A 24,718-nucleotide genomic window follows, 5' to 3' on the forward strand; every position below is an offset into this window, starting at 1 on the left:
ATAAAATATCTCAACCTCTGTGTTTTTAAGAATATGAATAGATATTTGTGGAATAGATATTTGTGGACCTGGAAAGAAATAATTAATGACACTTATTTTTGTTTCAGATCTACTCAGACAGGATTCATATATCCAGGAAGAAATGCACAGAAACGTGAAACATGCTATAGTTGTGTGAACACATATATAACAGATATATAAATGCCATTAATCTTGAATAATTAGCAGTATTAAATTGCTTTAATATGATATAATGTTAAGGGCATACTGTGTTTCATGTCAAATTGATCAGAATAAATATTGTGACCTAGCCCAATGCATACAATACATATAACTTACTAATGCAAGAAATTATGGCAGTTATTACATATTTTAAAGAAATAATCCCTTTCAAATGTTTAGAAATGGTTAGGTGTATTTGTTTTGTGTGTCATGTGGCCCCCCGATGGACAGATGCAGATATTGCAGCCAGGAGACGATTGGCTGTTAAAGTGATGGTAAATTCGTATGTATTGCAAAACATATTCTAGATGCTCTTACTTTAACTAGCAGATCAATGTGCTTATATTTAAAAAATAAACTTTTTTTACTTTGCTATTCCGTTTTTGTTAGGGTAACCGTACAGTCTAATAATCTGCCTCTCTCATATTTTTCACAGGGGCAGCTGTGATTGACATCGGTTTTAGCCAATCATCAGCTCACCATGCGCCCCATGTGAAATCGGACCTGCACGCTCCCGTGCTCTCAACTCACTCATTGCTATGGACTGCGCATGCGCAATTCTTACGCTAATTGCGCATCTCTAAATGATAATACTAATAATAATAATGAGTATTATCATTTTGAGATGCGCAATTAGCGTAAGAATTTTATCTGTTAAAATATATAGTTATAATTTAGAATGTTTTTTTTTTTTTGCATAAATAATATATACAATTTCTGATGTTTTAATAGAAGTGTATATTGTACTATTGTTTAAATTAGCACTGTAAATCATATTGCTGAATGTTTGTAGCTGCTACTTTAAGTCTCATTGTAATATTTTAAATGCAGCTCTGAATGAAAGGCTGGTTTTTAAAGGTAAACTTTTCAGGGCTTTGTAAGAAGTATAGCGTATCTTAATAGTTTTAAACGCAAATAATATTGTTTCATGTTCTGGTATTAACTAAATAAAAAGAATTCAGGTATTTATATTAATTGTATGGTTTCTAGTAGATGCATGTTAGTTAAGGGTTTCTATTTTTAAGGATAATTATTAAAAGTATTGTATTATAACCCTGAGATAGACTGATATATTATTTGAACAGCACTACTAAGATTTTCATAAATATACTGACAACATATACCCAAGCTCTAGAGTACACAGAATGCTAACAGGAGGGAAAATAGAGAGGCGGACCCTAATCTGAGGGCACCACAGCCTGCAAAACCTTTCTCCTGAAGGCTGCTTCAGCAGAAGCAAAAACGCCTAATTTTTGAAGGCCCAAGAGGAACCACTGCTCTCGTAGAATGATCCATATTCTTCAGAGGAGGCTTATGTTCTGCAGTTTCTATGCTAAATGGATGACACTCAGACAAAAAGATAAGGAAGTCAAAGAGGCCCTCCGACCCCTAGGCTTCCTGGAAAGAGAACAAACAGAGAAAGAGGTTTGTCTAAATTCCTTCGTGGCCCGAAGATAGAACTTCAAGGCACGAACTACATCCAGAATACGTTGTAAATGTTCCTTTGACGAAGGATTAGGACATAAGAAAGGAACCACAATCTCTTGATTGATGTTGCGAATTGACACAACCTTAGGAAGAAACCGAACTTGGTTCGTAGAACAGCCTTATCGGCATGAAAAGCCAGATAAGGAGGGATGCATTGCAAGGCAGCAATCACAGATACTCTGCGCGCAGAAGCAATAGCCAGTAGAATAGGAACCTTCCAAGAAAACAATTTAATGTCCACTTCATGCATAGGCTCCAACGGAACCCGTTGCAAAACCTTAAGGACAAGATTTAAACTCCAAGGAGGAGTCTTAGATCTAAACACGTCTGATCCCAGCAGAGCCTTAACAAACGGCTGCACATCTGGAAGCTCTGCAAACCTCTTGTGCAGTAACACAGACAGGGCCGAAAACTGTCCCGTCAGGGGACTTGGCAGAAAAGCCCTTCTCTAGTTCATCCTGGAGAACAGAATAAGTAGGTCCTCCACACCTTATAATAGATGCGACGAGCAACCAGCTTAAGAGCTTGAATGAGAGTAAAAATAACCCTCTCAGAAAAAGGACTAAGCGTTCAATCTCCACGCAGTCAGCCTCAGAGAATCTAGACATTGATGAACAAAGAGACCTTGGTCAGCAGAACCCGGAGGAGATGATGACATCCCACTAGATCCGCGAACCATATCCTTCGTGGCCAAGACGGAGCGGTCAGTATCACTGACGCCTGCTTGACTCGAGCCACTGCACTAGGAAGTAGTGTTAACGGTCAGAACGGTTAAATCAGATTGAACCTCCAAGGCACTGCTAATACATCTGTTAGCTCCACCTGAGACACGTTATAAAATCTACCTCTTGTAAATCTCTGCAAACACTCGGGAAGGTGAAGCCATTCTCCCTGATGGAAGGATTGTCTGCTGAGGAAAACCGCTTCCCAGTTGCCCATACCTGGAAATGTGGATCGCTGACAGCGAACAAATGCGGGTCTCCCCCACACCAGAATCCGAGATACTTCCCTCAACACTTGGGAGCTTCTCAATCCCCCCCTGATGGTTGATGTAAGCCACAGAGGATATATTGCTTGATTGGAATCTGATTAACTGGGACGAACCCAGCAGAGGCCAAGCCTTCAGAGCATTGTATATTGCCCGAAGATCCAAAATGAGATCAGGAGGGAGCTTTACCTTCTGAGACCAGAGGCCCTGTGCCTTCCTTGCACCCAAACATCTCCCCATCCTGACAGACTCGCAACAGTAGTCACAATCACTCAGGATGGTCTTGAGGCGGACGTCCCTCAGGACAAGTGATCCAGACAAAACCACCAAGAGAGCAATTCTCCCGATTGGTTGTCCAGAGAAATCTGTTGAGACAGATCCAAATTATTGCGATTCCACTAGTTCAGCATGCGCAGTTGCAACAGTCTGAGGTGAAACCTGGCAAAGGAAATGATGTCCAAGCTGGACACCATGAAACCAATCACCTCCATACACCGAGCCACAGATGGCCTTAAGGAGATCTGGAGGGGAAGACATGTTGAAGCTAGCTTGCAATATTCTCTGGTCTGTTAGAAATATTCTCATGTCTATGGAGACTATTATAGTACCCTAGAATTCTACCCTGGTACTTGATACATGCCATCCATGGGATCGAAGAAGACAGAGGAGATATTCCGAATGGTCCCCTCTTCGAAAAATGTCTTTAGCTAGATCAAATGGAAGGGCAATAAACTGGAAGTGCTGGTCCAGGAATGCAAACCTTAGGAACTAGAAGTGGTCCTTGAGGATTGGTATGTGAAGGGAGCATCCTTCAGATCTATCGTGGTCATGAACTACCCCTCTCAAACGAGGGGAAGAATGGACCTTATTGTCTCCCTTTTAAATGAGGGGACATTTAAAAACCTGCTTAAGCACTTTAGGTCCATAATCAGACAGAAACTTCCCTCCTTCTTAGGGACCACGAAAGGTTTGAATAGTATCCCAAACCTCTCACTGTGATAAGCACCGAGACAATAACTTCTAGAGGACAGATCCCGTACACACCCCAAAAAAACTTCCCTCCTTTCTGGTCAGGAAGGCAGGAGGAATCTGCCCTTGGGTGGCTGAGACTTAAAACCTATCTTGTAACCCTGAGCTATGACCTCCAGGACACATGGATCCTGCACGTCCCTGAACCAAGGGACTGAAAAGAGCAACATACTGCCCCCTACACGATACAGAAGAGGACCGGGGACCGCCCATTCATGCCGACGTTGACAGATAAAAGAATTAAGAACCCTCAAGGCCGTAAATCTTTTCTGAGTAACGTCAAGGGGACCCTCCATCCCGATCAATCCTATAAGGAGTCACGCCTGAAGGTAGTTTCTCCAGTAACCGCGGCAACAGCCGCCGCTCGTTGAAACCTCTATCCCGTATATTGAAACATCCTTCTTAAGAGAGTTTTCATCCTTTATCCATGGGTTCTTCAAATGAAGAACTATCCTCAAGTGGGATAGTAGTACGTTTAGCAAGGGTGAAGATAACGCCATCCCATTTAGGGACAGAACCTCACAACTCCATTGAGAGTCCAGGACCAGGACAATTTGTTAAAGGGAGAAGAGGGGGAAAAGGAATCTAATCCTGTCCCATTCATTCATAATAATGTTCGCCATCTAACAGGAGCAAGGAAGGATAAGGTACCACCTTGTCCTCAAACTCTATCCAATTTAGGAATTAAGGTTTGTCAGGCATGTTGGCCTCTGAGACCTCTGATTTTGCCAAAACTTCCTTTAGAAGAAATTACAAATTCCTAAACTAAAGTCTGGTTCCTCCGCAGCCGGCGGTTTAGAGGCAGCAGACTGAGCCAGAATGTTCATACTCTGAAGTCTCAGAAAGAATGTCATCCTCGGAAAACCCTCAGTTAAATCCAATAAATTATCTGATGTACTCTGGGAAGGAGTGCAATATGTAACTTTTCGCTTGCGCTTAGCAGGGCGAGGTAAAGCATTAAAGGCCGCAGACACCGCCGTCTCAACTGCGCAGTAACGTCTGGTGAAAAAAAAAGGCCCCTCCAGATGGAGGATTAGCAATGCTACAGGAAAACTGCATGTGTAGAGATATAAGAATGTAGGGTACGCACCTCACTGGGCGACAACTCCTCAGAGGTGGACGGCTCCGTCGTATCAAACATGTTTGATATTATCACATTATCAAGGCATATGGAACATAATTGAGAGGGCGGAACTAAGGCCTCCTCACCATATAAAACAGGAATTACTCATTAGGAATAAAGGGAGTGCCCTCTAAAGTAACAGAATCCTCCATCGCGAGTGCAATAACCGGAGAACTAGAGAAATAAAACATCTTATTTTATTCAAATAAAAGAAACGGCACCCTTATACCCCAATGGCTGGGGCACTCACCTCCTATAACCCAGACAGTACAGAGATTTATGACTCCTCTCTGACAGACACCCAGACAGGAAAAGGGGAATTAAACACATGGTGCACAATGCAGGACCATCCCTGCTATGAGAAAGTACGCAAAGCTTGTAAGCTGCATGGCTCTCAAAGTGAAAGTGAAACCTGTATATTCCATAACAGCCTATGAGCCCATAACATCTCACACATAAAAGCAGCATAAAATCAAACATATAAGATTATTCCCCCCTGTTCAATAATCCACCTAAGGAGATATTAACCCTTGATTCTATACAGATAAAAGGAGGAGTCACACTGTGACCCTGTCTTCTTGTGTTATCATAAATGTATAAAATATGAAACGATCTTACCAAAATCTACACCGTGGAAAAGGAACACAGCCCTTCAAGTGTTACAGATAGTAGCATCGCTTCTGACATTTACTTGAGTGAAGAAAGCAGGCAGCAAAACTCGTCAACGCTGATGGTCTATGGAGCTGTTAATATGAGTCGGGATGGTTTCGCAGAAAGACTCTCCCTGCATCTCCGGACTCTAACTTTCATCCATGCTCTCACTGAGAGGCTGACAGGACTACTTAAAACTCCAGTCCCATCTCGAAGAGTACTACCCCAAAATCTTATAAAACTTTTCTGCCAACCTCCTGTGACGAAAAGCAAAGAATGACTGGGGTTATGAGGAAGTGGGGGAGGTATTTAAGCCTTTGGCTGGGGTGTCTTTGCCTCCTCCTGGTGGCTAGGTTCAGTATTTCCCACAAGTAAGGAATGAAGCAGTGGACTACATTCATATTAGGATGGAAAACATGTTTATTATGAAGATAATGTGATATGCAATAAGCAGAAGGGAATATATCTAATGTACCAATATACAACTGAATATTATATGGACCAAGCACTTGCACAGAGGAACACCAACTGAACCAGCAAAAGAGCTATACCACCTATATATACCCATGAAAATATTACATCAATAGCAGCACAACTACAGAGAAGAGGGACCAGGAATAGTCAGTCATGTCCAAAGTTACAGTGAATTTGGGAATAGCACCCTAAAAAGGGACAGGAAGCTGCAAAAATGTGCTCCCCTATAATGTGTTCCCAATGATCAATTTCACCAGCTGGAGTGTATTAAATTATTTGCAAATAGCTCCTTTACCTATATTAAAATACCTACTTTTCCTGTTAAAACATCCACCTATGCTAAACATTTCCGTATAGAAGTACTAGATTCACAAAATGTATGTAAACAAAAGACATCAGAAGAAATAAGCCTCCCAGTGATTGGGTAGAAGAGAGACCAGCCCTTTTTAAAGAGTGTTTGCGGTTTGCCTGAGTACACCGTTTCTTTAAGCGAGTTTTGAGGTTCTTGGTTTGCTGTTCTGATCAATCTTTACTGAGGAGCGCTAGGTAAGGGGGGCAAGATTATTATCCTAAATACTTAAAGGGACACTGAACCCAATTTCTGTTCTTTCATGATTCAGATAGAGCATGCAATTTTAAGCAACTTTCTTATTTACTCTTATTATCATTTTTTCTTCATTCTCTTGCTATCTTTATTTTAAAAGCAGGAATGTAAATCTTAGCAGCCAGCCCATTTTAGGTTCAGCACCATGGATAGTGCTTGCTTATTGGAGGCTTACATTTACCCACCAATAAGCAAGCATAACCCAGGTTCTCAACCAAAAATGGACAGGCTCCTATGCATCACATTCCTGCTTTTTAAATAAAGATAGCAAGAGAACAAAGAAAAAAAAAAGAAATTAATAATAGGAGTAAATTGGAAAGTTGCTTAAAATTACATGCTCCGATTCATGAAAGAAAAAAATTGGGTTTAGTGTTCCTTTAAGACATTTTATTACCCCAAAGCCCTATTTAAGGCATACAATGTTGCAAAAGTAATAGAGAGAAAAAAAAAAAAAAGTTACTTTTTGCAAAGGTTTAATTTAAAAAAAAAAAAATTGATTACAAAAAATCTTTGTACAAAAGAACATTGAGGAAAAACACAAGAACCTTTTGTTTATGCAACACATTCTCTATAATCAGACTTGGGGTTTCCAGACATTGCTGCTGCCTGGTACATTTATGTTAAACAATTTTGCAAGAGATGATTGTGACGGATCCCCGGCTACCCCGACTGGGTAGCTCCGGCAAAGGGGTCCTTCCGCTGCCTGGAACAAGCTGCTATGTAGCCCAGGAAAGTGATTCTAGCAGGAGCCCACCTAAATGACTAGACAGCCTAGCATTCAGGTGAAAGAAGAACTGACTTTATTGGGACAAACACACATCTTTTATACATACAACTCATCTTGATGAGACAATGCCACAGTCTCAAGCGGCGGCACTTCCAGGGTGTCATTTTAAAGCTCTCAGTCTCCAGAATCTACAGTCCAAAAAGCGACGTGATCCGTGGCTGGGGACCGGAGTTATGCTGGTTTAAACGTCCACCTGGAAGTCCAGGGAGAATAGGGGTTATAGGGGGAACTGGAACCCCCGGTTCCCAAGGGAGCTCCCTTCAGGCAATCACCCCACCTCTGGCCCACCCTGAGAGGCAGCAAACCCCAGAAGAGCGGAGCTCTGGGACAAAGGGCCACTGGAGCAACCTGGGTCAAAGGGCACCAGTAATCCTGGATGATGCGGCCGACCGGTAGTTCCAGGGGCCCGGCCGGCCGAAGGGGAAAGTGGCGGTCAGCTCTTCCAAGACAACATTCAATACACCAAACAATGGGAACAGAAGGTCTGGGGAATCGTGGTTGCTCTGTGGAGCCCCAAACCGCCAAGAGACAGAAGGGGTGAGGTTATAGGGGGGGGTAAGGGATCAATCCCTGCAGCCCAATATCTGTGACAACTCCCCCTTCCAGTTCGGCAGACCCGGCACGGGGATGTCAGAGGAATTTATGCCACTTCAGTCCGCCGGGAAAGTCAGTCAGCATTCCCATTGCTTTTTCCCGGTCGGTACTGAATGTCAAAGTTAAAGGGCTGCAGGGCTAGGCTCCACCTCAACAGTCTCCCGTTGTCTCCGGAAACTCGATTGAGCCATATAAGGGGATTATGGTCAGTGAGGATGGTGAAGGGTCTCCCATACAGGTAGGGCTGCAACTTCTTCAAAGCCCATACCAGCACCAGACACTCTCTCGACCGCCACGTAGCCTACTTCCCGGGGTAGCAGTTTTCAACTGAGGTAGGCAACAGGGTGGTCCTTTCCTTCCTAGTTTGCCTGGCTTAGTATGGCCCCCAACCCGAACATAGAGGCATCTGTGTAGACAGAAAAGCGTTTGGCTGGGTTAGGAGCAGCCAGAACTAGAGCAGAGATTAAGGCAGACTTAAGATTCTGGAAGGCTTTTTCACACTCAGGGGACCACAGGACCTGTCGGGGAAGTCGTTTACGGGTCAGGTCAGTCAGGGGTTTGGCGAGGGTGCTGTAATTAGGGACAAACCTCCGGTAGTAGCCTGCAGTACCCAAAAAGGCAAGGACTTGGGTTTTGGTCCTGGGGTGGGCCAGTTAGCCACTGCCTCGACTTTGGCCGGTTCGGGACGCTGCTTACCGCAGCCAACTCGGTGGCCCAAGTATTGAACCTCCAAGCATCCAATGGTACACTTATCTGGCTTCAAGGTTAGGCCGGTGGTTCGAAGACAATCTAAGACGACGCCTAGGTGGACCAGATGGTCCTCCCAGGTCTCGCTATAGATGGCGATGTCATCCAGGTATTCACAGGCATAGTCCTGGAGGCCATCTAACAGGCGGTCTACCATTCTTTGGAAAGTGGCTGGGGCATTCTTCATTCCAAACGGCATGACCTTAAACTGGTATAAGCCGAAAGGGAGTGATGAAGGCAGAATTGGGGATGGACTCAGGGTCGAGGGAAATTTGCCAATAACCCTTGCATAGGTCGAGGGTGGTCAGGAAGTGACCCCTGGCAATTCGATCTAACAGGTCATCTACTCGGGGCATGGGATAGGCGTCAGTGGTGGTTCTGTTGTTGAGTCTACGGTAGTCAAAGCAGAACCGGGTAGTTCCGTCCTTCTTGGGTACTAACACTAACGGGGAGGCCCAGGTACTGTTGGATGGTTCAATGACACAGAGGTCCAACATTCCCCAGAGCTCCCGGTGCATACTTTCCCTGACGGCCTCTGGGACCCAGTAGGCAGCCTGTCGCAGGGGGGTCTGTGCTGGGGTCTCCACCCGGTGGATGGCTGTGGTGGTAAACCCAGGGACAGTAGAGAACATGTCACTTCTCTGTTCCAGGAGTCGCCAGACCTGCCTTTTCTGTCCGGGCTCTAACCTGTCGTCTAAGGATATAAGGGGACTCAGTAGGTCCGGGAAGCTCCGGCATTGGAAGACTTTCAGAGTCCTCCACTGCCGGCGCACAGATAGCGGCCACATCTCTAGGTCTTTCTATGTATGCCTTCAACATGTTCACATGAAAGGTCTGACGGATCCTTTCATCTGAACACTTCGCTACCAGGTATGTGGTGTTGTTCAGTTGTTCCACAACCCGGTAGGGTCCTTGCCAAGAGGCCTGTAGCTTGTCTGTTTTGACAGGCTTCAGGGCGAGGACCTTCTGTCCCACTATCAGGGTTTGGGCATTGCGATCGTACCATCACTTCAGTTTGTGATGAGAGGCCTGAAGGTTCTCACAGACCTGGGCAGCCGGTCCCTGAGCTGGAGTACATACCCCACGACAGAGTGCTCTTCCCCTCCTGTGGCTCCCTCCCAGTGGGCTCGTACCAAAATCTAGTGGGCCCCTAACCTTTCGACCATACAGTAGTTCAAAGGGGGAAAAGCCTGTGGATTCCTGAGGCACCTCTCGATATGCAAAGAGGAGGTGCAGCAGGAATTTTTCCCATTCCTTGTGAGTGGCCAAGAATGTCCGAAGCAGTTGCTTTAGGATCCCGCTAAACCTCTCACACAGCCCATTCATCTGGGGATGGTAAGGGGCGCTGTGCAGGGGTTTAAACCCCGCACAACTTCGAAAGTTGTTGAGTGATTTCCGCAGTGAACTGTGTGGTTCGAAACCACTTCCTGAGGGAAGCCTACCCTGGTGAATCTCCGGAGCATCTTATCTGCTATAGTCTCCGCCTGGATATTGGCCAAGGGGATTGCCTCTGGGTATCGGGTAGCATAGTCTACCACTGTAAGGATGTATTTCTTTTCTGAGGGCCTGGGCCGAGCTAATGGCCTCACAATGTCTACTGCTACTCGGCTAAAGGGTTCATCAATAATGGGCAGGGGATGGAGGGGGGCTTTCATATGGTCTCCTGTCTTTCCTACCTTCTGGCAAACCTCACAGGATTTACAGTATTCCTTAATATCGGTTGTAATGCCTGGCCAGAAGAAGGTTTGAGTCAAGCGGTGGTGGGTCCTTTGCTTTCCTAAGTGGCCGGCTAAAGGAATGTCATGCTCTATTTTCAGCAGGTTGGACCGAAACTTTTTCGGTATGACCAGCTGGCGTTTGAGCACCGGTCCTTTTCTCCTCTTGGAGATACGGTACAGGAGCTCACCCTCCCACTGGAACCGTTTGTCTCCTGGGCCATGGGCGTCAGCACCTACTCGGTCTCGGTAAGAGGCCAGGGTTGGGTCGCTCAAGGTCTCATTGGCGAAGTCGGAAGGGGTTGCCCAGGAGGGGGTGTCGGCAAGTTCGGGTTTAGTGGGGACGGGCAGTCGGTCTTACCTGGGTCCCCAGAGTTGGTGAGGTGGCTTGGCATCTGGCCTGCTGGCAGGTAGTCACAGGGCAGGTGTCCAGAGAGGTATTCCCCAAAAAGGTGGAGATAAGATGGCCGAGGCCATTTCCCAACAGGACCTCGGCAGGGATGTTTTGCATAACCCCCACTTCTACATTGCGGGCGTCCGTTTTCCAGTCCAAATGGATCCAGGCTGTAGGAACCCTCAGAACAGCACCTCCCGCTACCCCTACAGCAAGGGTCCGTCCAGTGTGACCCGAGAGGGGAACGAGGTGGGGCTGAATTAAAGAAACAGTGGCCCCGGTATCCCTCATTCCTTGAGCCGCCTGCCCGTTGACTTATACCTCTTGCCGATGTTGTCAGTTGTCTTGGTCCACTGAGCTGACGTGGTGCAAGACACCCACTTCTTCTGGCCACTCAGCATACAGGTCAGAGCTTGCTGTATAGTTACAATGGGCAGCGGCCTGGTAGGTGTGGGCTGGAGGAGCTCCCCACGGAGTTGGGACGGGGATCCTTGGCGGCTGGGCTGGGGGGTTTGTCTTGTTGGGCAGTTCGGTATCATATGGCCGGGGTGTCCACACCCATAAAACCCCCGGGGATTGCTGCCTCCGGTCGGGTAGACAGGGGGCAACCGGGTCTGGGGCTGCCGCAAAGCTGTTGGGGGGTCAGGCATGGGCTGGAGCGGGTAGCTGGCCGGAGGTCTGTGGCCACCTGGCGCCGGGCATCCACATACTGATCGGCCAGGGTGGCGGCTTGGTCCGCTGTTCTGGGTCCCTTGTCCTTTACCCAGTCCCTTATCTCCGCTGGGGTGCAGTTGTAGAACTGTTCCAGGAGCATGAGTTGAACAGCTTCGTCTAGGGTGGTGATGTGGCACCCAGTAACCCAGGAGTTCAAGGACCGAGCTAAGCGGTGGGCAAAATCGGTGTCTTTGAAGTCCCCTGAATCTTAGCCGGTGAGCCTCCGGTGTGAGTCCATACCGGGCAAGGATGCGCTCCTTCACCCGGTCATAGTCTTGATCTCCGGAGAGAACAGTGTGGAAAGCCTCCAGGGCCCTACCGGACAGTTTCCCAATTAGGATATTAACCATATCGGCATCAGTGACCCCATGCATCCGGCACTGGGTCTCGAACAACTGTAGGTAGCGGTCGATATCCTCGCTCTCATCATCCTGGAATGCTCGGAAAGCCCCGTGAGGTAGTTTCTTGGGCCAGGAAGGGGAGGTCCAGGGGATCCGTCGTGACCCCCCCATAGACTTCTGAAGCTTTAACATATGTACCTTGGTGGCGTCAGTCACTATCCGAGTAACAATCTCCTCGGGGGGGTTAGGTCCATAGAGAGCCAGTTGCCACTGTATCTGCCGCTGCAGGTTGGACATTGTAGTCCCTTGGGTGGAGGCTGTACTGGGCCGTCCCCCATTTTGGTGGCTGTCCGACCCACCAGCCTGTTCGCGATCGTCCTCCATCAGTTCTCAATTCTTCCTTCCGGAGCCCATGGTACTGCTCCATCTGGCAAGATCTTCAGTTGGTGGTATGGACGTTCCACGTAGACTGAAGCATCCCACCGCTGCCAACCAATGTGACGGATCCCCGGCTACCCCGACTGGGTAGCTCCGCCAAAGGGGTCCTTCCGCTGCCTGGAACAAGCTGCTATGTAGCCCAGGAAAGTGATTCTAGCAGGAGCCCAGACAGGCTGGTGCCGGCCATAGCAGCCATGGTCCTACAGATTCCCAGTACCCAGGGGTGGCGGTTTTCGGGGTGATCCTGGGGGAGCGGCGGCACTTCCAGGGTGTCATTTTAAAGCTCGCGGTCCTCAGAATCTACAGTCCAAAAAGCAACGTGATCCGTGGCCGGGGACCGGAGTTATGCTGGTTTAAATGTCCACCTGGAAGTCCAGGAGAATAGGGGTTATAGGGGGAACCGGAACCCCGGGTTCCCAAGGGAGCTCCCTTCAGGCAATCACCCCACCTCTGACCCACCCTGAGAGGCAGCAAACCCCAGAAGAGCGGAGCTCTGGGACAAAGGGCCACTGGAGCGACCTGGGTCAAAGGGCACCGGTAATCCTGGATGATGCGGCCGACCGGTAGTTCCAGGGACCCGGTCGGCCGAAGGGGAAAGTGGCGGTCAGCGACCAGCTCTTCCAAGACGACATTCAATACACCAAACAACGGGAACAGAAGGTCTGGGGAATCGCAGTTGCTCTGAGGAGCCCAAAACCGCTGAGACACAGCAGGGGTGAGGTCATAGGGGGGTAAGGGATCAATCCCTGCAGCCCAGTATCCGTGACAATGATTATCTGGATAACAATGTCAGCCTTATGCATGAAAGACCACTGATCACACCTTTGGCACCAAAGTGTATTCATCAAAAGTAACCAACAAATGTTCTCTTTACCGGCATAGCCTTCAATATGCTTTAGGGAAAATAAAGCCAGCAGTTGATTTGTTCATCTAGAATGAAGCCTTAAAAAAAAAAAAAAAACAACAACAAAAAACACATATTGAAGGTTTCCTTTTCTTTAAAGGGAGAGTGTGCTGTAACATTGGTTTCCTCTTAGCAATGACTTGTTATACCAGCTGCAGATTTTAAAATATATGGGAAATATGTCCTTTAGGTATATTTATGTATAAGAAATAGCTGTCTATACTCATTTAAACCACAACCCAATCAAATGGGCGGAACGTCCAATGACAGCAGAACTCATTTGCTTATATCTCTATATTTACAAACAAATCCTCCATATCTTATCTCTATACACACAGCAAGACCAAAAACTTGCCAATGTGGAGAGAAATCACGCAAAATCTTTGGGATTTTTTCTAGGCGTTCTGTTGTAATGTAGGAGTCTCTACTCCACAGCCTTCACCTTGCATAGTGAGATAAACCTCTCAAGCTAAAATGTGCATTGCTAAGTCATTGAGGGACCCCACCGTACTGACAAGATTTCTCGCAGAGTATTTAAGATCATCGGGCCCTCCCTCGGTTGTAATTTCTTCTAAACATTCTTGTTTACATAGCTTCTATATCCAGTGATTATGTATTGGTATAGGTTACAGCAGGCAAAAGCAGCGATTTTAAATTACAAAAAAAACAAACAAACAAAAAGATCAAGGAGCTATTTATTTTAAACAATTTCATACACGCTAGCAGGCAAACTGGATGATTGGGAACACATTAAAAACGACAAAAAAACACAAAAAAACAGCACACGGCCCCTGTAAATATTTAAATTTTTAATATTTGCATTTTTGGTTAACTAGGTGCAAATTTATTTTCTTTGCTCCTAGTCAAGTCTTTGAAGATGTCAACAACTCATGGTAAAATGTCTCTCCTTCAGTTTGTTGCGAGCTATGCATAACATTTATATAAAAAATACATAGTATTTAACCTTCTTAAATTTCATATTCATTTCTAAACCCCTGTGTTAAAGTATTTGAATAATGCCAGACAATGAATGCATAATGTAACAGGAGAGAAAAAAGGCCGATTCAGCCTTGTTTGTAAAATTAGGTTGGCCCCAAGTATAAAACGTAGCCACCAATCAGCAAGGTGCTCCTAAGCTTACATTCAAGTAAAGATACCAAGAGAACGAAGAAAAATTGATAATAGGAGTAAATTAGAAAGTTGCTTAAAATTGCATGCTCTATCTGAATCATGAACGTTTAATTTTGACTAGACTAGACCCTTTAAGGTACAAGCATTGAGGGCCATTTTAACCAACATCTTTGCCTTAAAAAAAAAAGAAAAAGAAAAAAGGAAAACTGTCTTTTTATGTGAAAAATGACATTGTATATACAAGTGATGTAATTACTAAACAGTGATGTACACTGTACGTTGACCGTCACATGGGCTACCAGTGCTCTTGAAGTGCTGTTTTCATGGACAGTGGTGAGACCACACTTTTTTTGTATGCCTTACTGTTGGTAAGACTTATGCTTCTAGAGCCCTGGAAGCGACACGGACCATTGACATACAGGGTATGTCCACCGCTGTTAAAGGGGTACAACATAATATTCTACTTGCTTACTTTTTAATGTCTCTTAAAGGGTAATTAAATACAAACTCTAGATAGAATGATGCATTCAAAGAAAAAATTAGTCTGAATAACATGTAGATTTTTTTAAAAGTTTCATTAGTTGCTTAAATAGTGACAAATTAAGTGTAAAGTTTTAATGTCTATAAATCAATGGGAGCTGCCATGTTGTAACTTAGGTTACTTTCTCTGCTGTTGCCATTTAGGGACCGTTTTAAATAGGTCACTAGAGTGTGCAGCCAATGGTTGTGCTGGATTTAACAGTGTTCTGCACTTTCATTTCTAACAGGAACTGAAAAGCTCACAATTTCAGAATGGAATTACAAGAAAAGGGGACAAACTCATTTTTTTTTTTTTTTACTATACCATTTATCATTTTATATTACCATCTCAAAGTGTTTAATGTCCCTCTAAATAACCTCTTAAAATACATATTATAGATTACTTGTTTTCTTCATCTTTTTATTTAACTCTGTTTAAAAAAGTTAAACTAATTTATTATTGTAAGTTTTATGGCTAAAAGGCATGTTCCACAAGAACGTTACAAATCTGACAAATTACCAAAGAAAAAATATTTCACTAAACCCATTTGATACATAAATTTATTAACTTTAATTTTAAAATAATTGTAAAACTTCTCTTATTACAGCAAAAGGACAGGCTCCAATATCCAGAACGCGGCAGTAAATCATATAAAAAGTTCTTAAAATGATTCATATCCTTCCATCCGCCAATGAAAATAACTGACAATGATGGTGGTACATCTGGTATTCAAGCTTTCAAAAAGTATTTTTGCTATTTATTTGTGGGTTTAAAAAAAAAAAAAAAAAGTGGATTTAATTAAACAGAGAATCAGCATTATACGGATAAGACATACATTAAGTGTCCTTGCACTTTGATTTTTCAATGACAGAACAGTCCATAAACAAAACTAGCAATGAATATGTAAAGTGGGAATGATTTCCCATAAGATTTCCCAGATGTGTGCCTGTTCTGCCTATTCTTGCCTTAGAGGAGAACCGATACAAAACATAGTGTAACTCCGGCACAGCAATGATACCACTTCTTCATCTCTGCAGTTGCTAAGTTGGGTGTTGAGGTTCCCATCTCCAGTCTGCACTTACAACCTCTTGCATAAGAAATGTTCTCTTACGGATCAAGTCCAAAAGTTCAACGTTACAAAGAAAATCAAAAACGTTCTGGCACACACTCCTCATGGTGTAGAGGTTTTAGTGTGCGTTTCATTAATCTCCGAGCCGAAAACCTTGTCCCCAGTTATGCCTTCGTCCTGCTGCAGGTTCATCTTCTGCTACTCGTCTTGCGCTTGCTGGTGGGACACCAAATCCAGATACACCACCCCGCCTGCTTGGTAACCAATTATACCTAAAAGTGAAGAAAAAAAAAAATTAAAAAATGCATGACTAGGATAAATGAGCGAATATTAAAAATGCTTAGTGTTAATTGCACAAATTATGATTAAATAATGCAATACATTTGTGCTTTGGATAACTGAAAATAATATAATATAAAAAAAAATATATATATTACACACTACCCCCACCCGGCTTGCAAAATTTTCAGTGGATAACACAGTGGGGCAATAATATTAGATGCCGTCTTAAAAGAAAATCTAGATTTTATTTTGGTAATACAAAAATTCCAATTTTATTTAAAGAACAAAAACAAAAAAAAACACGACAAGAGGCTTCATATTATGCTTCTTTGAAGCAAAAAAAAGGAATACACAATCGAATGAAAATTAAATAATTTACAAGTAGCTTCAGTATCAGTTAAAATATAACATCCAACAAAATATCTCAAAGGAAAATCCAAAGGAAAGCTTTGTTAAAAATCCATCCTTATTATACGCTCATAGCCAATTATACAGGACTAAAAAGTCACAGGTGTGTAAGATAACGATCTTACGCGTTTCGGCAATCTAACCGTAACCATAAAGCTGACAAAATATTGTCAAAGTATTTGTGAGTATTAAATATCAATACTGAATAAAAAAATCAAAATATATGCTTACCTGAAACTTATTTTATCCAGTATAAAACAGTTTAAAAACTTACTTAGAAGCTCTCAGTTTAGCTCTGTTGAAAAGGTAGCTGGAAAGCCCACTGCAAGTGGGAAATAAGACACTCCCCCCCTCCCCATTGTTTTGCATATGAAAAAACCCTTTACACAAACAGGAGCAAGCTGGAGTAGGTATCTGACGGTATTCTCCTAAAACTTTGGGGCTTGGTTAGGAGTCTGAAAATCAGTGTAAGCAAAACTATACATAAAAAACAAACAAAAAAAAACTTTATGGGCTATATAAATAGATCTACAAAACATTTATGCAAAGAAAAAAAAAAAATAGTGTATAATGTCTCTTTTAAGTAAGTATCACTTCCCTTACCCATAACCCTCAGTCATTCGGCCGAAGGGAAAATGGAAAAAGATTATAACACAAAGGTAGCCTGAGGTTTTTACACAAAAAAAAAAACCAAACAAACTACCGCCTGAATATAAATAAGGGCGGGTCGTGGACTCTACATGCCTGGAAAGAAATAATTTTATCAGGTAAGCATAAATTGTTTTCTTTCCTATGGCATGGAGAGTCCACAAGTCATTCCAATTACTAGTGGGAACGAATACCCAAGCTAGAGGACACCGAATGAAAGGGAGGGAGAACAAAACAGGCAGACCTAAACTGAAGGTACCACCGCTTGAAGAACTTATCTCCCAAACGAAGCCTCAGCAAAAAAGTATCAGATTTGGAGTATGAATAGAGGACCATGTGGCCGCCTTGCAAATTTGCTCCACCAAAGCTTCATTTTTGAATGCCCAGGAAGGAGAGAAAGAGAGAGAGCCCTTCTGACCCCTACGTTTACCAGAGAAAACAACGAGCAGGGCAGAAGTCTGCCGAAAATCTTTAGTTGCTTGAAGGTATTTTTAAAGCATGCACAACATCCAAGTTCCTGCAAAAGACGTTCCTTCTGGGAAAAAGGATTGGGACAAAAAGAGGGAACAATAATTTCCTGATTAATATTGCGATCCAACACTACCTTAGGGAGAAACCCCAGCTTAGTACGGAGGACCGGCTTATCAGCATGACAAATAAGGTAAGAGGAATCACACTCAGAGCCGAAAGTTCGGAAACTCTGTAAACAGAAAAAATAGCAATAAGAAACAAAACCTTCCAAGATAGTAATTTAATATCAACAGAATGCATCGGCTCAAACAGAGCCTGCTGCAAAAATCGAAGATGATGATTAAGGCTCCAAGGAGGAGCAACAGGTTTAAAACACAGGCCTGATTCTGACCAAGGACTGAACAAAAAAAAAAAAAGACTGAACATCTGGCAGAACTGCCCGACGTTTATGCAAAAGAATACAGTGCAGAAATCTGAAACTTCAGAGTACTGACTGACAAACCTTTCTCCAGGCCCTCCTGAAGAAAAGCCAAAATTCAAAGAACCCTTACTTTATTCCAAGAAAAACCCTTTGAATCAGACCAATGAAGGCATTTACACCATACCATGGTAAATTCTGCGAGTAACGGGTTTACGAGCCTAAAGCATAGTATCTATGACTATCTCAGAAATCTGTTTTTTTCTGAAGCTGACTGCTTGGAGATTGGATGAAGGAAGGGAACCTGATAAAGAAGGTCCATCCTCAGGAGGTAACCTCCAGGGTGGAAGAGATGACAGTCACCAGATCCACGAACCAGATCCTGCGAGGCCATGCAGGAGCTATTAGAATGACAGAAGCTTTCTCCTGCTTGATGCAAGCAATTACTAGTGGAAGAAGAGCAAACGGAGGAAAAAGGTATGCGTCTATCAGAACGGGTTGAGGATCTCTTGACCTTGAACTATATTTTGGAAGCTTGGCGTTTTGACGAGATTACATCAGTTCCAACTCCAGAACCCCCCACACGAGGGTCATCTTTGTGAAAACCTCTGGGTGGAGAGCCCACTCTCCTGGATAAACAGTGTGTGCTCACAAAATCCACTTCCCAATTGCATGTTCTATGTGGATTCCATGTGGATGGCAGAGAGATGACAGTCGTGAGACTCCACTCACTGGAGAATGCGGGTCACCTCTGTCATTGCTAAGGAGCTCCAAGTTCCTCCCTGGTGGTTGATGTAAGCCACAGAGGTGATGTTGTCTGATTGGAATCTGAAAAACCGGACCGAGGCTAGTTGAGGCCAAGCTGTCAAGGCATTGAAGATTACTCTCAACTTCAAGATATTTATTGGAAGTGAAGACTCCTCTTGAGTCCATAGGCCCTAAGCTTTTAAAGGAGCCCCAGACTGCTCCCCAGCCTAACAGACAGGCATCCAAAGTCACAATCACCCAGGAAGATCTTAGAAAACATGTGCCTCAAGACAGATGGTCCTGAAAAAGCCACCACAAGAGAGAGTATCTTGTCAGGGGATCCAGATCTATCCTCTGCGAGAGATCAGAGAAGTCTCCGTTCCATTGATTGAGCATGCATAACTGCAGAGGTATCAGATGGAACCGAGCAAAAGGAATGATGTCCATAGAAGCAACCATCAGACCAATCACCCCCATGCATTGAGCCACTGATGGACGAATAGCAGACTGGAAAGAAAGGCACAAAGCAAGAAGTTTGGATTTTCTGACATCCGTCAGAAAAATCTTCATAGACAGGGAATCTATAATTGTTCCTAAGAAACACACCCTTGTATCTGGTGTTAAGGAACTCTCTCCCAGATTCACTTTCCACCCGTGGGAACGTAGAATAGACAACATCTCTGTATGAGATCTTGCTAAATGAAAAGATGACGCTTGAACCAAGATGTCATCTAGGTAAGGCGCCACAGCAATTCCCTGGGACCTGACCACTGCCAGAAGAGCCCCCAGAGCCTTTGTGAAAATTCTGAGAGCTGAAGCAAGGCCAATAGGAAGGGCAACAAACTGGAACCGTTTGTCCAGAAAGGCAAACCTCAGAAACTGGTAATGATCCCTGTGAATGGGAACATAAAGATACGCATCCTTCAGATCTATGGTTGAACTGACCCTCCTGTACCAAAGGAAGAATGGTGCGGATGGTCTCGATTTTAAAGGACAGAACCCTGAGGAATTGGTTGAGACACTTTAGGTCCAGGATGGGACAGAAAGTGCCCTCCTTTTTGGGAACTACAAATAGATTCGAATAGCATCCTAGACCCTGTTCCTCTAGAGGAACTGAAACAATCACTCCTAGGGAAGATAGGTCCTTTACGAAGTTTAAGAAGGCCTCTCTCTTTATCTGGTCCGCAGATAACCTTGACAGGATTTGAATCCTATTCTGTAACTGTGGGAAACTATGTCTACGGCCCAAGGATCCGGAACATTGCGAATCCAAGCCTACCGAAAAGAGAGAGCCTGCCACCCACTTGATCCAATACAGAAGACTGATTGTTCCGGCTTGGAAAAGGAGGAAGAACTTTAAAGTTACGAAAGGAACGAGAATTAGAAAACTGGCAACCCTTAGGTCTATTCTTTTTATCCCGAGGTAGGAAAGAGCCCTTTCCACCTGTAATTTCTGAAATTATTTCAGCCAGACCTGGACAAAACAAGGTTTTAAAAGAAAGAAAAAAAAAAAAAGAAGATGATGCAGTCGCACTACAAAAAGGCACCAGATAGAAGGCTGAAAAAAGTGGAAACTTTATTGACTTTTAAAATACAGATACATATCAGGAAACTTTTTTCTTTTGATGCTTTTTGGCTGACTTGTTTGGCCACTGCAGCATTAGCCCAGTGGTTTGTTCCACTTCCTCATTCCATTTGCAAGGAGCATTCAGGGAGCTGCAGCGGCAAGACCGGTTTGTTTTTCAAAACAAGGTTTTACCCTTATAAAGGCAAAAGCTTGGACTTGGATGAGACATCTGCAGACCAAGATTATAACCACAGAGCTCTGCGAGCTAAAACAGTGAAACCAGAAATCTTAGCTCCCAGTCTAAGAACTTGCATACTGGCATCACAAATAAAGTTATTGGCTAGCTTTAAAGCCTTGATCCTGTCTTAGATCTCCTCTATAGTGGTTTCTTCCAAAATAAGATTAGATAAGTCATCGCACCAATAAGATGCTGCCCCCGCAACTGTAGCAATACTAGCAACAGTCTGCCACTGAAATCCCTGATGAATGTACATCTTCAAAAAAGCCTCAAGCTTCTTATCCACGGGATCCTTGAAGAACAACTTATCTTCAATAGGAATAGTAGCTCTCTTGGCAAGAGTAGAGATAGCTCCCTCTACTTTGGGCACTGTGCGCCACGAGTCACGAATAGAGTCAGCAACAGGAAACATCTTTTTAAAAACAATGGGACGGGGAAAAAGGAATCCCTGGTTTATCCCATTCCTGAGTTATGATATCTGCCATACGGTCCGGAACTGGAAACACTGCCACAGATGAAGGTACATCATATACCCTGTTAAGTTTACTAGACCTCTTTGGATTCTCCAAAACAGACGAATCAGATTCTTCCAAAGTAGCAAGGACCTCCTTTAAAAGAACTCTGAGGTGTTCCAACTTAAATCTGAAATTATTCTCCTTTGAATCTGCAAAATTGGTCACTACAGTATCAGAATCTGACAATTAGCCCTCAGAAGCCACTGAGGCATACTCCTCATCAGATAACAGACATACTGATTAACACAGCCTTAGCGGAGTCAGAACCCTTATTAACATCAATATATTTTGATTATCTCTTGCGCTTACCAGTAATAGGGAAAGCGGACAAAGCTGCAGAAAACTGCAGAAGTAATCTGTGCAGCAAAATCCCCTGGTAAATAGATCCCCCCCCAAAGGAGGTTGAGAGGAACCGCAGGGCACTGCATGTGAAACTGGTAAAGCTTGGGACGTCTGAGGGGAAAGCTGAGGCATAGCTAAGGCAACACTATGCTGACAGACAGGGGGCTAAGAGAGAGAAATTATCTTTAAACAATAAAGCTTTATTTAGACAAGAGGAGCAAAACTGCACAGGAGGAATTATCAAACTGCACAGGAGGAATTATCTTAGTCTCCAAGCAAATAAAACACTTTTCAAAAGACTAATTTACATAATTAGTGTCCATAACCAGGTACTTGATTCCACCAGAAATTATAAATTCAAAAAAATTCAAAAGAGTGCTCAGAAAAAGTTGGATAACATTTCAATCCAGCAAATAAGTTGCAATACTTAGAAAAATTTAACAAAATGGACCTAAACCCTCAGCTCAGCCGAGGTCTTACCCCTCCTGAAGGAGATATCCCTCTAGCACAGGGAAAAACACAGACCCGGAGTAAAGGCTCCTATCCACCAGAGCTGCCCAAATCCACAGAGCTGCAAACCTCCGCACTAGCTATGGCAAAACTCTGATCTGATAAGCCAAAAAACGGAAGTGCGGAGGAACGGTCACGTGACCGCAACTAAGAAAACTGTGCCACAGTCAGTAAAAAACAGCGCGAAAACATGCCCGGGAAAAATAACTGCAATTTTAACAAGCTAGCCATTCTTCTAGATAGCGATTGCCCTCAGAGTTCGTCCATACACTCACCAAGCCCCGAATACAATAAAGGATGTCCCTTGTCAGCCTCAAACACCCTCACATTACCAGCAGTGCCCTCTCTGTTAAAGAATATCCTTCATAAGAGACACATGTAAGCCCCAAGGTAATTCCACAAAGGGATTAACCCTTAGAGTGCCGGTACCTTCTAACCTAGAAGGGAAAGCACTTACCAGTGGATCCTGCTCTGTCAGGCAGGGACTGTTTCCTAAGGTGTAGCAGATTCCTCCACTTCTACCAGGGATCTGTAAAAAGAAAACAACAGCGTAACCCTGGCTTTCTATAATAGGGGTAGCAATAATGTTAAAAGTTAAGCAAAGACCACCTCGCCGTCTTCTAACTGCTAATAGCAACCATTACTCTTACTAAAGAGATTGACATGGACACAGCTTGACCCTAATCCTTGCTTGCAGGGAAAAGTACCCATAAAAGGATTAAAAATCTTCAGACACCATCTTTGCACATCCTCCCTTGACAGAGGCAAAGAGAATGGGTAAGGGAAGCGATAGTTAACCGCTCCTCCTGCTGGTCAGAAGTGAATATCCTACTAGTAATTGGAATGATTTGTGGACTCTCTATGCCATAGTGAGAATTTTTTTATATATATATATATATATATATATATATATATATATATATATATAGGGTCAGTAAACACTGAGACTAATATAAAATGTTTAATTATACACAAGAATACAACTTTGCGGTATACTTTAGCTAAATCTCTCCAAAACTGAGCTCCTTATAATCCATAATGAATGCCTCTGCCAGGCTCTTCTTCCTTACACGTCGCTCTTCATCTGCTGCCCCCCCTCTGCCAATCCATTCACTGGCTTCCTCTTGCCTCCAGGATTAAACACAAAATTCTCACTCTAACATACAAAGCCCTCAACTGCACTGCTCCCCTCTGTATCTCAGACCTGGTCTCCAGATACTCTCCCTCCCGTCCCCTTCGCTCTGCTCATGACCTCATACTCTCCTCCTCTCGTTACCTCCTCACACTACCGCTTACAGGACTTCTCCAGACTGGATCCCATCTTGTGGAACTCTGCCTCGCTCCACAAGACTCTCTCCTAGTTTTAAAAGCTTCAAGCGCTCACCGAAGACTCTGCTGTTCAGGGATGCATACAAGCTACATTAACCTTTCTTTATAACGTTTCCTCTTCTCCATTGCTATCCCCTTAGCATGTAAGCCTATGAGCTATGCAGTATGTAGCATGTAAGCCTATGAGCTATGCAGTATGTAGATCACCTTCTTTAGAGCTGACTACAACAGTACAACTCTTGGCAGGGCCCTCTACCCGTCTGATCCCTAGAAATGTTTCCTTGTATTCCGCCTATGTTTATAGCGCTGTGGAATCTGTTGGCGCTCTACAAATAACAGATAATCAAGATCAAAATCAAGATTGGCTCCTCCAAATAAGGAAAATATCATCTAATCTAGTTCAGACTCTGCTAATATGTTAATCTACTGTAATTACCAGGTGTTTACTGTCCCCTCAAAGTGGGAAATATGGAATATATGCGATATTAAATTTTAGTGTAAGAAATGGAAAAACAAATAGTATGTATATGGTTAAAGGGACAGTATACACCAATTTTCATATAGCTTATGTAATAGACACTACTATAAAAGAAGAATATGCACAGATGTGGATAGAAAAATCCAGTATAAAACCTTTTAAAAAAAACTTCCTTAGAAGCTCCCAGTTTAGCACTGTTGACGATGTTAGGCTGGGACACCCACTGAAAGGGGCTGGGTAAACAAAAAGAGCAGAAACCCCCTTCCCTGCATATGAAAAGCCATAACAAACAGGAGCCTGCAGGAGTATGTTTACATCTGAAACTGTGGCACTTGGTTAGAAGTCTGAAAATCAGCACAATGTTCTTAAAAAAAATAAGCAAAACTATACATTTTTTATAAAAACACCCCCAGATCGGCTATATAAATGGATCATCTACAAAATATTTATGCAAAGAAAAATCTAGTGTACAATGTACCTTTAAATCATCCTAAAATGTTTTCATATATTCTAAATTTTACACCTTAACACTAGATTATCCAAAGTCTTTACAGGGACAGTAAAGATAAAATGAAACACTCATGATTCAGATAGACCATGCAATTTGAAAACTAAGTGCTTGACAAATATGTTCAAAAATGAGCCAACCCCAAAATCTAGGAGCCAGGTAATTTTCAGGCATCCATGCTTGTGAATAAATTATATTGTCAGAAAATATTTTTGTCATCTTGTATTTGTTTTACCATAATAAAGGCGTAAACAGATTTATGCATTGTTTTGGTTTAAATAAAAGCACGCTTTTTGGTACAGAGGTGGGAAAAGTCTTCACTTT

At 43.5% G+C, this 24,718-nt stretch overlaps 1 protein-coding gene across 1 annotated transcript in view; it reads right to left on the minus strand.

Annotated features, from left to right (window-relative positions):
• Window positions 1-13,890: 13,890 nt before the first annotated feature.
• The window catches only part of DERL1 (derlin 1), an 84,409-nt gene continuing 73,581 nt past the window's right edge, over window positions 13,891-24,718 (minus strand). The window contains exon 8 of the mRNA XM_053715329.1: window positions 13,891-16,205. Coding sequence (XP_053571304.1) covers window positions 16,067-16,205 — 139 coding nt within the window. The 3' untranslated portion in view covers window positions 13,891-16,066. The remainder of the gene's footprint in view (window positions 16,206-24,718) is intronic.

The sequence above is a fragment of the Bombina bombina genome, chromosome 5 (assembly GCF_027579735.1).
Source record: "Bombina bombina isolate aBomBom1 chromosome 5, aBomBom1.pri, whole genome shotgun sequence".
NCBI lineage: Eukaryota > Metazoa > Chordata > Amphibia > Anura > Bombinatoridae > Bombina > Bombina bombina.